General features: G+C 46.0%; 1 protein-coding gene across 7 annotated transcripts in view; it reads right to left on the bottom strand.

The window, feature by feature from the left end:
* The window catches only part of RYR3 (ryanodine receptor 3), a 1,751,462-nt gene that overhangs the window by 454,787 nt on the left and 1,282,058 nt on the right, over nucleotides 1-14,617 (bottom strand). For all 7 annotated transcript variants that reach the window (XM_069638568.1, XM_069638566.1, XM_069638573.1 and 4 more), the window contains 3 exons: nucleotides 14,192-14,432; nucleotides 12,544-12,631; nucleotides 12,333-12,425 (listed from right to left, as the gene is read on the bottom strand). In XM_069638568.1, the coding sequence (XP_069494669.1) occupies nucleotides 12,333-12,425; nucleotides 12,544-12,631; nucleotides 14,192-14,432 (422 nt within the window). The remainder of the gene's footprint in view (nucleotides 1-12,332; nucleotides 12,426-12,543; nucleotides 12,632-14,191; nucleotides 14,433-14,617) is intronic.

Raw genomic sequence — 14,617 nt, 5'->3', positions numbered from 1 at the left:
CTGGACAAACAGTGCCCCCTCACAAGCCACTACACCAAGCCAAACAGACAACCTTGGACCCTCCAAACAAGGACATGTGCCCCCCATCCAAGAGCCCTCACATAGCATGGAGCCCCCACTCCAGGAAGTGCTCATACACGCTCAGCTGAGTTTTGCCGAAAGAAGGACGAAAGTACTTGGCGCTAGAACAGACCCAAGGACAATAGCCACCATTGAAAGGCTAAGCGAGATTAGACCTTAGAAAAACAGCAGTTTCATGCCTGCTTCACCGCACCTCTTTAAGACTGGAATATTGCAGTTTGGAGAGTGGTGGACGAGTGTACCCCACCTGCAAGCCTCATTATTGCCCACATTCTTGGTCCATGTGAAGCAGCATCATACGTTGTAAGGAAGCTTGGGGTCCGCTGAAGGCCCATAAACCCAGGCAACCTCAGTCTCTTTCTGCCTGACTGCGTCTCAGACATGGCTACAGGTGAGTCTGGCAAAGCTCTGAGTCAGCCCAGAGCACTACATGCTGTTTTTCCCCATCCCCCAGGCGTCCCTACGTCTGGCACCCCAGTTAAAGGGTGTATGTTCTAGGAGTGCTGTTGCCTAATTAGCCTGTTTGATCATGGTAAGTCATAGGGCCTTCTTCTCTGCACTATAACCCCTCTGTCCAGTTCTCTTCTTGCCACATCTACCACCTGACACTCAATTCCCTCACCTGCAGTAGAACCACCTGGACCTACCGACAATGACATTGCTGCCTGCTCCATGCGAAGTGCCTTTTTTGGTCGCCTAGGATTCTGTGATTCTTACAGAATTGCACTTTAGTACCCTAGGACTCTGTGATCCTTAAAAAGAGCGCATGGTGGTCGCCTAGAACCACTTTATTCCTGACATATTCGGTACTGCATGGCCGTATAGTAGTACCCTATGATTCTTAAACATAATTCCATTTCCTGTTAATTCAAAACTATGCACTGCATTGCATCCTTCACTATACTACAGCTGGGTTCCTACTTGGCTCCTCCCCCTTATACCATATACAGCCTGCCTACCATACTCTTACCAATCCGACTCCTCCACTCTATTTTCCCTTTCCTATGGCTCATGCCCAAACCCTCTCTTCTCTCCCCCCCACTCCCCCCCAGCCCACCTCCACCTTTACCCCCATCCCTATGGTGCTCTCCATTCTTAAACACCACATAGGGTGATCTGCTCTTCCCCATCCCACCCACTCTAAGCCCACCTACCCTATCTATCTCTCACTTTTCACTTCCCACCCCCCACCTCTGCACAACCTTCCAACACCACCATGGGTCTCTGGAGTGCCCAACCCAGAATAAAAACCTCCTTTTGCATTAACCATTTCGATTCCTCGCACCCCATTTCCTGCATTGCCCCTTGATACCGCCACACTAACACCCCTTCACACAGACCTTGCTTATTATCCCACTCCCCTAGTCTCTCGAAAACAGATGGTGGCATCGGTCTTATCAGCAATGACACGCAATTAGCCCCTTCCCACTTTGACTTCACACACTCTTCTTTTTGGGTATTGTACGAAATTACTGAGGGCAAAAAGTCTGAAGCCCAAAGGTCTGACCCAGATTTGTTTGAATATATATATATGTGGGGGTGGGGGGTTAAGTTAATAAAAATGTATAGGGGTAAGATGGGCGGGTGTGGGGGGTCTCCCATATATGCGAACAAATAGGAAATAAAAAGAAAAGAAGAAACAGACTTTTGGGACTCAGACTTTTGGATTCGGCCATTTCCTGTAGACCCTTCTTTTGAGCAGCATGGTGGACAACTCCTTGCTCTCACCCCTCTGACTATCTTCATTATGTACCGCACTCCGGACCCATCAGTCTCTTTTTATCTGTTCTTGACCTTTTACTTGAACGCCTCTCAGCTAATGTCCCTGTCGCTGTAAGGGCAAACCTTAAACTCTCCAAAATTACCAATGCCCATCAGCTCCAACTTGACTCTCTTTGAAAACTCACTAATCAACCTAAAGAACCTTCCACTCAAACCCAAAGGAACTAATCTCATAGTTCTATTTTTCACGCTGTGCTCCTCTGTTTTTATGATTAACCCTCCCATGCTGATCACTCAGTCAGTCACTTAACCATCACTATTCTCACTCTGCATTCTCTTTCCCCTCCAATAGCCATCACCAATTGTAAATTCAAGCCTAACTGAATGACACACCTACACCAAGAGCCTGCATCTTGTAGCTTTTGCAATGTTTTGGACTACAACCCCCATGATCTCCCACCACTGGCTTTGCTGGCTAGGACTGATGGCAGTTGCAGTCCTCTGCTTTACCCTGCCCAATTCAAAAGATGACTCCAAGCTCTCTACCTCCTATTGCCCAATCCAAAGAATTTACCTTCACTAAATTCAACTATGCACTTTCCACCCTCTTCAGTGATAACTATCTGCCTCATTAATCCCATGCATCTTGCACTCTCAAAAATGGAACTCCCTAGCTATCAAGAAGCTAAGGACAAGCATGGGTCACTGGTTACACCAATAACTCAAAGACCAATTCCCTACTCTTCTCACTGCCTACAAGGACTCACTGCTGACCCTGAGCACAGCCTTTGACATGTCCAATTCCGACTATTACACTAATGTAACCTCCACTCTCCCTTTGGACTCCTATTAACTATTCATTATCCTCCAGGCCACACACCTCCCATATAGAAAATACCCCATGTTGTCCTCTCTCTCCTCTAACGATTCTGCCTCAAACATCGCCAGAAAAATCACTAAAATACAGGAAGCTCTGTCCACCCTTCTATCTCTCCCTTTCCATTCCTATTTCTGCCCTCCTCCCATCATCCTCACATTCTCCTCCCCATCCTACTTCTTCACCACCACCCTCTTGGAACTCCTACCCATCCTATCTGCCAAACCATCATGTCCTCCTATTGAACTCTTTATGCCTCAAACTGTCAAGGAACCTGCACCAGTCACCTTCTTTCACATCTCCACCCATTTTAATCTCTCTCAACTGGCACCTTCCTAGCCTCTCATACAACAGCCAGAGTCATTCTGTTCTTGAAGAAACCAATCACTGGTCCTAACAACCCATCCTCCTACTGACCTGTATCTCTCATTCCTCAACACTTAAATCCCCAAGAGTGTTGTCTTTAAATGCACTGTCACCAACCTACACTCTTTTCTTGACCACATACAGTCTAAATCTCATCCCTAACTCGACTCAGACTGCTCTCCCCCTCTTCACCAATTCTCTCATTGCTTCCCACAACTCTAGCCCCTCCTATATCACCATCCCTCTCGCCCCTCCATCCTACAAAGTCTTGCCATCTTGGTTTTGAAGACATCACACTTGACTGCGTGTCTGTATATCTCTGACCACTCCTTCTCAATCGTCATCTCATGGTACTCAAACATCTCCCCCCAGACACTTGTGCATGCAAGCATTACCCAGGCCCACTCCTCTTCTTCATTGCACCTCTTCTCTGATTCCTCGATTGGCTTCAACTACCAATGCCTTGCTGGCAACACTCAGATGACATTCTCTTCCCCTCCTTCACCCTAGAAAGCAATCTCCAAAATTTACCTAAATGCTTAATTATCTTCCATTACTGGATGAATCTACAATGTCTCATGATTTATTGTCAAAGGTGGAAGTTATCTTTCTCCATCTCCCTACTTCCAACACCAAGCCACTCCCTCTTCTCTCATCTCCCTTATCTTTCCCATTGGACCACCTCACCCTCAATCCCATAGCTCGGAAGCTTGTGTTTCTATATGACAGTGACCTGGAACTCTCCCAGTTCATGGCAATGTATGCCATAGCAGCCAGCCTAAACCCGCTAAGTATTAGAAAAATCAGCACATACCTCAGACAACAATCAAATAAAACACATATCTGCTCTAGTAATCTGCAAACTTGACTATTGCATGAGGCTACTCTCCTCCCTCACCAAAACCCTCATCTTTGTGACAGGCACCCTTAGTCAACCAAGGTGGATTCTCCCCCAAACCTACCGACTTGTTGCTGGATGGCTCTCTGTGCAGACCTTCTTGCTCTGTAAATTCTATTAGTCTATAAACCCATTGATGGACTGACTCCCAACTACTTTGCTGACAGCATTTCACTGTACTCACCCTCAGCCTCGTGCACTACCCCCTCCTTGTTGCTTTTTAACCTATTTGCCCCTCCCTCTCCCTTTGCTTCCTCTGACTTCCGCTGCTTTCCTCTACCTGCCCCACTCCAGTGGAATGCTCATGCACTGGCAATCCAAGTCATCTCTTCTTCGAAACAGTACAGAACACAGCTCAAACTCCACCTGCTAGAATTGGAAGGTGCCTCTCAACCCCCTAACTCACTATCCAAACTATATTCCAAATCCACCTCGCCTGCAGACTGTTCTCAGGATTCCTATCTGCAAATTGTAAATATGTAAATGCAGACCTCTACCTGAATAACTCTGCTGTATGCTGTATTGCCCGCCTGGCCATGTCTGTGCTATGTGACCTCACTCATGACCCCTGCACCACCAGTCTACTGCACGCAATCAATCCATGCTGTTCTTTTGTAAAGGCGCTGTTGCCAAGGACTGCCTTTGGTCTAGCTAAATGCTTACTGTGTTGGTCATTTCTGGTCGAAGCGGGAACCTGGTCCAAAATATATACAACTAATGTGCGCACGTTCTTCACCCAACAACTCCTTCCATGTTTTGACTGTTCGGATTTACACTTGGACTAGACAGTGGCCCTATGCCAAACAGCACTTGTCAGTACTTAATGCCACAGAGAAAGGGTGACTTTAGGTGGACTGAAGAAGATAGATTGAAGCCAGAGAAAATGGGACACACTAGTCGGGTTACTCCACCTAGCAGTGCGCACAGCGTTAAGAATGACTGCTGCGTGTCTTCCATGGTTAAGGGTGACTTTTGATTTCTCCAGCTATGTCCTCTTTCCCTGGATTTTTTTCCCACATGCAGCTCTTATAGGCTGTGATTTGTACTCTACACTCACAGTATCCAGTTTGGTCTCGGCTGACTACAGACTGAGCAGCATGGCTGAAAACAACCGCGTCTTTTAGCACCCTGGAAACGCTGGGCAGCTAATTAGCTACTCAGGAATGTGGGCTGCCCGTGCTCCTTGCTGCTGGCTCTCGCATTCCCCGGGATGCTCTGTTCGGGCTTGCGCCCATGGTCGCCCACTCCCAACACCGCCGGCCACCACCCGTGCCTCTCCCCATATACACGCACCTTGCCCTCTGCTTTGGCGTAGCTCCCTGGGTCGTCCCTTGCCTCCTGCACACAGGGCCATGACAATGGAAGAAGAGCTCCATTCAGAGCCTTGTAGTCCAACTCAATTTTGCCCATTTTGTTTTCTCACTTTGCTGCCACCATTGGCTGTACGCTTGCCACAACCCATTTTCTTTCAGCTTTCTAATGCACCTAGGGTGAGTATAGCAAAAATGCTCCTGTCCTTGAGCCAGGAGTGGGTGTAACAACCTTTGGCCCACATACATTAAAGGCCTGAGTCTCAGTCGATTGGAACTACTGAAGTTAATTCAGTATTATTGCTTAGTTATACTCTAATTGTTGATCAGAACACATCCATTTTGCTCATCAGGATACTCTACTGTTGCAAACTTGTCACTTGTTGCCTTGGTTACAGCAGCGTCCTAAGGATCAGCTTTTTGATCCAGCTGATTTGGTCTGATCAAAGAAAGGAAAATACCGGACTATATCAACCAAGACGGGCAGGTGGTCTGTTTGGCATGTTGTTCGCTACCTCCAGATGCCTGCCGCTGTGGAACACACATTCCTGCACTGAGCTGTACTACCTGGGTGTATCAAGAAAGAGCCAAGCCAAGATACAACCAGAAAGGCTGTTTTTCCCATTTTATGTGCGGATAGCTTCCAACAAAGCACACAGAAGTGAAATATGGAGAGACGCAACACTTACAATGAGAACACAAGACCAATATTTGCTTTATAGCCAACAGACAACTACCACAATATGTCACTGTGACCCAGAGGTGTCACACCAGGTGCAGATGGGAGAAGAGAACTTGGTCATAAGTGGCCGAAGAGATGAATTTGAGAATATCATGAAATACACCAAACATGGACATGGGCAATGCACTCCAAGGGTCCACCTGCCACTCCCATCCACTCCATCCAGTTGTGCAGGAGGCCAGGAATGAGGGAGATTATGCAGCAGCAACATCACGTGGCATTGCTGCTGCATGAGGAAGGATGGATAAGCTACAATCATTGGTGTCTAGGTGGGCATGACAACTCCATGTGGTACCTGGCTCTGATCATCCGATATTCATTTATGTATCTAATGGGGTCTGTCCTGGCAATGCAAAGTCACTCTATGACAGAGTTTTAATACTGGGCAGGCCTCCTCTGCCATCACTTTCCACTGTATTCATATATGTATTCCATTTCGGGATTATGGGTTTAATCTCATGGTTTGGTTGCCAATAACAAGATGACCGCAAAGTTATTTCCACACAGCCTCTCTCCTGATACATGTTTTTGCTTTTACTCTCTGGCCCCTTTTGTTTCAAACTTTATTGATAACTCATGAACTAGTGAGACATCAGAGAGTTTCTCAAGTGAAGCGTTAAGCCTTCTTTCCCTCTGTATCAGAGTGGGCTTTTTCAATTTTGCCAGCTACTATAGTGCTGTGTGCTGTGCTGTTCCATGGAAGCCTATCAATACAATGCGGCATCCTTGTGTTGTGTGTTGTGTTAGCCAAGCGTAAGCATGCTGGAACACAGTGTTCTGTTATATGTGTCGGTCTGAGCCAGTAGCTATACATCTCTGAAGTTGAACATTAGTTACGTGCTGGAGGCTAAACAGCCACTAGAATGATGCATTGCTTCATGTGAGCGGGACACTGATAGCTAGTCAGTATTGAGCACCGTCTTGCTGCACCTTCTAGTAGCCGTGACATTCATGCATCAGAGCCAGGACCACGAGGAACACACAGGGCCACCACACAGGCATGTCCATCGCTTTTATTGGGGGGAGGGAGAGTACACTGGCCTCTGGGTGACACCATCTGGGGAAGACCATAACTCCAGGAACAATCAAGAGACCACGTGGAGTGAGGCCAGCGCTAAAGCTAACATAGAGACACTGCATGCACGCTGTACCTTGACTTGCATGGTCTGTATGAGAGAGAAGTAAAGCAGAGAGATAAGTCAGTCAGAGAAAGGAGTAATCCTTCACACCATAGTACCGGCAAGTACAGTGTCTGTAATGATTTCAACCATTCACCAGAAGCTGTGAGATTCAATACAATTGTCTGATAGACAAGGGGGTGGTTAGACAACACAACAACTCGATTTTGTGCATTTACTTGTCATCAATTAACTGTACTTGCAGCAAGATTTACTGCCTATTTGTGGTTGGCCCAGTAGTTTAACCCTCATCAGCTATTAGGCCAGTAACCATACCAACGTCATATTTGACTGTGTGAGTCATAATGTCTTCAGTAGACACGTAATGTCTCAGTCGCACCTCCATCAGATAGTAACTGCAACAGTCAGAATCTCCCATGATTGATTTTGCCAGCTATCACAATTACCCATTCGCTAGTGTGCTGCAACCCCGCCCACATCACATAGTCAATATTTCAATAACATTCTTCTATGAGATATGCTGTTGCTAACCGTGCTTCATTAACCGCGGTGTCAGTAACCCAAGTAATTGAATTATTTTGCCAATGATCACCCTCGTTATTTATTTCGTGAATGATCACCCCGTTATTTATTTTGTCACCATACATGCTTATTGCTAGTATTCATTCCCTCCTAAGCTAGCTACGGCACCAGCAACTTTCCTCTAGTAGCCTCAAGTCCAAGCTACTTTGGAGCTCATGCATGATGTTTCCGAAGTTTCTCTGTGTGATTTCAAATGCACTCAAAGCATGGACATTTTGCGTTCCATCTGCATTTGTGTGTATTTTCCATCTAAACGGAAAACTGATCATCTTCATTAGAATAAAGAATTTAAAAAACTGGTCTCCCTTCGACGCAAGCCCAAGAATTACCGTGTGCATTGTTGTAGTGCTTTATGCGGAGCTAAACAAAATCCCACAGCAGTTACTCTCCAATGAAAATAACATGGCTTGGCTTTCTGAGCAGGAGAGTTGCTAGGTCTGGAAAAGACCCGGGGCTATGCTGATGTCAGAAATGTTGAGACTAGGGGCTAGCTAGCCTTTTGGCTGTAGCTCCTGAGATTCTATCCGGGGCTACAACCAAAAGACCAGGGGCTATAGCCCCATTAGCCCCCCCCTAGCAACGCCTCTGTTTCTGAGTGAGGTAGAAATATAGCTGCAATACGTGGTATATAGGACTTAAGATGGATACAGAGAGCAGGAAATGGAATAGTTTGGCATTTATATAGCGCTACGAACCCTCAGGTATTTGAGCGCTGCGTATTATTACCCACAGATGTGGTGTGGTGTGTGGAAGGTACTGTACATCTAAACAACAAGGTCATAGAAAGCACCAGTGGAAAAACCAGTTTGCCAACACCCCGAATAGGTCTGCTCAGTCTGATAGACAGTGGGAGTTTAGTGGCCATGCCCAGATGAATATTGTGACATCATACCTTAGCCCAACTCCCGGGGTGGTGGCCACAGGCATAGTGGCACCTTTCCTAGAGACATATGACCGAGATCACTCCCACGACCAAATACATAGTCTCAAACAAACATTGGGCAGTGAGGAACTTTGGTGTGCAAACCAGTCACATTTGGCACACTACATAATTCAAGGAGCTCTGTGTTTGAACAACACATCCTTACATTCTAAAAAGTAGGTGTAAATATAGTTAATGTAAACATGCAGGCATCACTTAATGCTTTTGGCAGGTAAAGCATCTGGGGTGCTCAGGGAAAGGGTGATGGGGATTGAACACTTGATTCAGAGGATGCTTAGCCAAGGAACTGTGATAGGAGTGATGCAAAATGTGAAAAAGTGAGTCATCAGTAGAGCCAGTGGGAAGGTGGAAGGAAAGAGATGCAAAAAAGCCTGGATCAATCCAGTGTATACACAAGAGGTGATGATGGTGGCCTGAGAAATAATGCAGATCCTACGGCAGATGGCCAGAAACCTAACAGAGAGCATACAGGAAGCTGGGGGAAACCAAACAGATCTTAAATGAGGTGGTAGGTCACTGAATAGAAAACATACAAAAGGCTGTTAGAAATCCAACATGGCCTACATAGGTGCCAGAAATACGTCAAGATCATACAGAAAAGTATAGGAAACCCACAATGTTCTCTAGGAGCTGGAAGGGAACCTAATCGAGATCTGAAATAAAGCTTTAGAAAAGCCAACAGATGATACAGGACGGGTCAGGAAGCCTGAGAGCACTCATACAGGATATTCAACAGGAGGTGGTAGAGAACACCAAATCGATTGTGCATGGAGTGGTACGATACCCAATAGAAATGCTACCTGTAGGAGGCGACGGGAAGCTTGTGGAAGAAAATCAATAGTGAACTTTCAGCACGTGGTAACAATGCAGCGATGCAAGTAAAGGAGTTGGCAAGAAACCTCAAGTAGAGATCCTGCACTAGGTGTTAGGATAGCGAATGCAGCTCGTACAAAAGGTGGTCAGGATTTAAAGAAAGTAAAGGCATGAGACAATAGTAATCCACAAGGTAGCTAACGGGAGGTGGTAGGAAATCCCCAAAAACCTGAAAGAGGTGGTACAAGCCAAAAATCGAGGTCTGACAAGAGGCAGCATGGAACTCAAAAGAGGCTGTGTCGAGGTGTCAGAAAACCCAAAATGCATCACACAGGAAGTTGTAGAAAACACAATAAAGTTATCAAATGGGTGGAATACGATTCCCCAAAGATATCCAATGGTAGGTGCAAGGAAACCATATAAAGGTGAAATAGTAAGTGCAGGCAACTGCAACGAGACTACAGAAACGTGACAGAAACACGTCTTTAAGAAGATGGTAGGAAATGTAATGGAGAGTAAAGAGGAGGTTGTAGGGAACCCACAAGATTCTAAAGGGGGTGGAACTGAACACAACATATATACAGAGTTTGTATGAACAGCAGTAGAGATCTGACTGTTAGGCTATGATAGTAACACCATTAAAGAGCATACAGGATGGTGCAGAAAAAAACAATAGTGATCTTACAGCAGATGGTAATAATCCAGCAATGATACTGAAGGAGAGGGCAAGAAACACACATATAGCAAACCCAGTGTAAATCATTCACAAGGTATTACTAAGTTAATAAATGAGACACGAGACAATGGTAATTCCTAAAGACGTCCAACAGTAGGTGGTGGGAAACCCAAAAGATGCAGTAAGACCAGAAGCCTGGCAGGGGGTAGCATGGAACTAAAAAGAGAATGTGCAGGGATGAAAATGACCCGTATGGATCTTACTAGTGGTGCGAGGAAAGCCAATGAGGTTTGTAAATAAGAATCTCCAGTAAAGGTTTTACAGGAAGGGGGTAGGAAACTCAAAAGAGATAGTGGAGGGCTAGCAGAAAACCCAACAGACACCCTACAGGAGGTGCTACAAATGAACACACAGACCAACAGGGGACCCAAAAAGAGACCACAGGCTGTGACAGGGAATCCAAGAGAAACCTGAGAGAAACAGGTGCTGATAAAAAAAAAACATACATCTTACTTAAGGTAGGAGAAACCTCACTGGGGATTCTGCAGGAGCTAGCAAAAGGCAATAGAGACTCAGTGGCCAGAAACACTGCAGCTAGAAGATAGGACACTCCAGAGGTATCCTGCAAGAGGTTCCAGGTAGTCAAACAGAGATCCAACCAGATATGTTAAAAAGCTCACAGAGGTTGCATAGGAGAGAGTAGGAAACCCAGCATCCATCAATAACATGGTGGTCAGAAAACAACATTGAGCCCGGAAGAAATAGCAGGGAATCCCGAGTGATCCCACCAGAGGTGGTAGGAAACTGAACAGTGATTACATATAGGTACTGAAAATAATACATACTGCACAGGGGTGGCAGGAAAACCAACAGATATAGTGTAATGGAACGGGTGGGGAAATCTAGGAAGAAAGAAAGACACACATTGGGAAGCTCAATGGTAAGTTTACTGTTGATTTCTCCAAAAGAAACCACCACAATGGGTTGGATGAATAGTTCTCGAGACCAAAATTGTCTGTTGAGTCACAGACCTCTTAAAGCCTAATCATCAGCTGTGCTTCCATCCAGCACTTTAGAATACACCATCTCCCTGGGAATACATCTGCAGGGCAATGGGAAGAAGCACTTTTTCACCACTTAGAACCCTAGATATCCCTGAGTAGTCATCCCATCTCCTTGTCAGGGCTTCTACAAATTTACTCAGAGGTGAATTCTCCAAGGGCAAAAGCCAAGAGAACGCTGTGACTGAAAGGGTGGTAGGTCTTTCGAGGGGCATTTGTGAACTAACGAATCTCTCAATGTCCTCATACTGGAGTTTGCCTCTGTTTATGGCCACCTGGACACTTTCCCAATGGGAACTGGTGGGAGATTGACTTTTCCAGCAATGTATTTAGTTACAAAAACATCTAAACCCGTGCGGAACCATGTGCACATCCGACAGCTATGCACTTCACACCACACGCCATATTATGCTGAGCCCCATCCTCAACTATGGAAGAATGATAGTAGCAGAATGCACATAACATCACCTCCTCAATGTTTCCCAAATACGGAATCGCAGGCAGCCTGCACCCGCCTCCTGACCCCATGGGAGGACATCTGTGGAGCAGAAATATATGCCCAGTTGTTCTCTAAAGTGCAGAGGCGAGTGTGCAATGTCTCATAGTGATGCAAAGGAATTCAATGGACCTCAGAGCAAAGCACAGGACAGTGTGGGCTTTAGGGGATATGATTGCTAGCTTTGTGGGATACAACTGTCTTACAAATCCCACCAATTTTACAATGTCCAGAGGTCAAACATGGAGTTCATGTGTGTCAATGACTGATTGTCATTATTAAGGTAAGGTCGGGATTTGCAGATAGCAAGGTACTGTGGTGAATAGACTGTAACTCGCTGCATTGTGCACATAACTTGCAATTAGTGGCTACTGACCCAACCACCCAAGATGGAATCCATTCTTACAATTCAATTAGCACATTTCTTTTGGTTCAAGACAGTGAGACGATTCATTGTGTGCTTGACGTGGTGCACCCGCGGGAGTGGAACATCGTCGGAGAATACACAGTGGCCCCCATGCACCGTTGGAGTGAATGTAGCCATCGTTTAATGTGCTAGATAGTCTCACCCGCAGAGAATCAGTGATCAATTCTGCCTCACCCACCAGTCCATTTACCCCACTCACTTTTGACATCTTGCTCTTGCTTTCGCCTGTTAGAAATGCTAGATTGTTGATCTCATTCTGAATCACAAAATTTTGCTCTTCCCGCTTGAAGTTCTAAAGATGCATGAAAAAAACAAGGAAAATCTTAATGGATAAGCCACATTTATGGAAAAACATGCCAAGAACATACTGCCAAACACAGTGAAGGAGGAAAAGTTGGAATGCCTCTTACATGGGATTTGCACCAGAGAATGAACACTTCTGCAACCATTCGGAACAGCTCATCCGACTCCCCATCAGGCTTCTTTAACCAACTGGACCTAGAATGAAACACGCAAGGTAAGTAAATGCACACCACGTATAGCAGGTGAAACAAATCAGTTCCATAGCTTAGTTCCAAGGCTGGAGTAAAGGTATTCCAATGTTCTCTATTTGAATTGTTGTCAATATGTGCTGTCATTCAGCAATGTAATGAGTAATATGGCAATAACAATGCACCCGTCCCTCTTGGGTGGTGGGTGTTTGCCTGTGTGCATGGGTGAATGCTCAGAGACGAGTTGCATTCCTGGGCATGGTGTCTCTGCCACAATGTCTCCATGTGTATCATGCCAGCTGCGGCCTTTGCTTGATGGAAATAGTAATGAGAAGCCATGTTGGATTCTCCGCCCTGGAGCAATATCCTTTTCGTTCATCCTGGATTTCTTCCTTGCACGTATTGCAGACAGGAATTTTGGGGGATGACGTCTGATGTTAAGCACTGCCATTTTACAGCTTAATAGCTCTTTTGCAGAATCTATACCCACTTCAAGCTCCAGTACTTTGCAAAATTCTGTGGTCACGGCCTGGTGTTAGGGTCATCTCCAGCTCGCAAAACTAAAAGCCTCAGCGAGTGATCTGAGCATGACAAGTGTGCCTTGTTGGGAAAGGCCATCAAGTCTTTCTCTTTCCGTTCGAGAAACCTAAGAGATTGTTTTGAACCATGTTATTGCTCAGAGAATGAATCGGGCATATACTTTAAGATTTTCAATTGAAATGAGAAAATAGGTGGTCATGCCATTGATACTGTTGGCACAGTAGAAACAATCCCTACGAAAGAAACGTGATGTGGTCTTCTCCTCTTCTACCACAGAAATGGGGTAAGAGATGATTAAGCAAAGTCACCCCATCTAGTATTTGCAGAACCAGTCATGCAGTCGTTTTTTTCTTTACCGAACCTTGGCCCTTATTACAACACCGGCGCTAAACCATGGCGCTATTAGCACCATGGTTGGTGCCGGTGTTGTAACGGGTCCGCCATGGTTCAATGGGGAATTACCATGCCATTCCAAGGTTGGCGGGGGCGGTAATTCCCCATTGAACCATGGCCCTTCCCCATTCCCATTTTCACCCCATAGGGCTCAATGAGACTGGGGAAGGCGCTAAGTATGATACTGCAAATTGCGGTACCGTACTTAGCACCAAGGTCCCTTTGCGGGTCCCTACTTTAACGGCTGGTGTAGACAAGCCGTTAAGGTCGGGTCCCGCAAAGGGACCTCGTAATCAGGCATTAAGGGTTTAACGGCAATGACACCTTTTACGGCGCCGTTAAACCCTCAACGCCAGGGTCGTAATGACCCCCCCTTGGAGTTAAAGTCGTTTTTCGGTACACACCAGGGTCAATGATCATCTTAGCCAAGTTACACAGGGTGTGGAGGCGCATTGCTCTTTGCCGCTTGTATGGTGTAAGCGCGCCGTCATCCAGACCCCTAGTGGTCAGGGATAGAAACCTCCTCATGATGTGTGTCCCCGCATTGCCAGTTTCATGTTGCTATTATCTCCTTTGTCAACTTGAACTAAAGCCACTGAAAATATACGGCTGATGCCCCATGCCATTGCTGTACCTGTTGTTGTCCACGTAGCGGATGAGCATGGGGTAGAAGGCGTAAAGATCCCTGCAGAGGACAGCAAACTCATCCAGGATGAGCAGCTCGGCCTCCTGCGTGTCGGATTTGCTGTCCGCCTTCATCTGCTCCTCCTCCTGCACAATCTTCACTGCTTTCTTCTTCAGCTTCTCCAGGGTGGGGAGGAAGTGGGTCTTCAGCAGGTCTGGCTGGGCTTTGCTGATGATTGGCTGAACATACACTGCACAAGAACAAAGAGACACGCATCAAGGCTCATTCCTATTCTGTCCAATTTAGTGCAGTGTCCTGCTTCCATAAACAAGCCCCTTAATGGGATTAATAGGGGGTAATATCATATTTACACACCTGTATTAAACAACATGATAGTTCCTCCCTAACATCACAAAGGAGGCCAGAGCAAACACC

Source organism: Ambystoma mexicanum, chromosome 14, assembly GCF_040938575.1.
Source record: "Ambystoma mexicanum isolate Mex_15411 chromosome 14, UKY_AmexF1_1, whole genome shotgun sequence".
Classification (NCBI taxonomy): domain Eukaryota; kingdom Metazoa; phylum Chordata; class Amphibia; order Caudata; family Ambystomatidae; genus Ambystoma; species Ambystoma mexicanum.
Note: the sequence above shows the minus strand (reverse complement) of the source record. Positions and strands in the feature narration are given on the sequence as shown.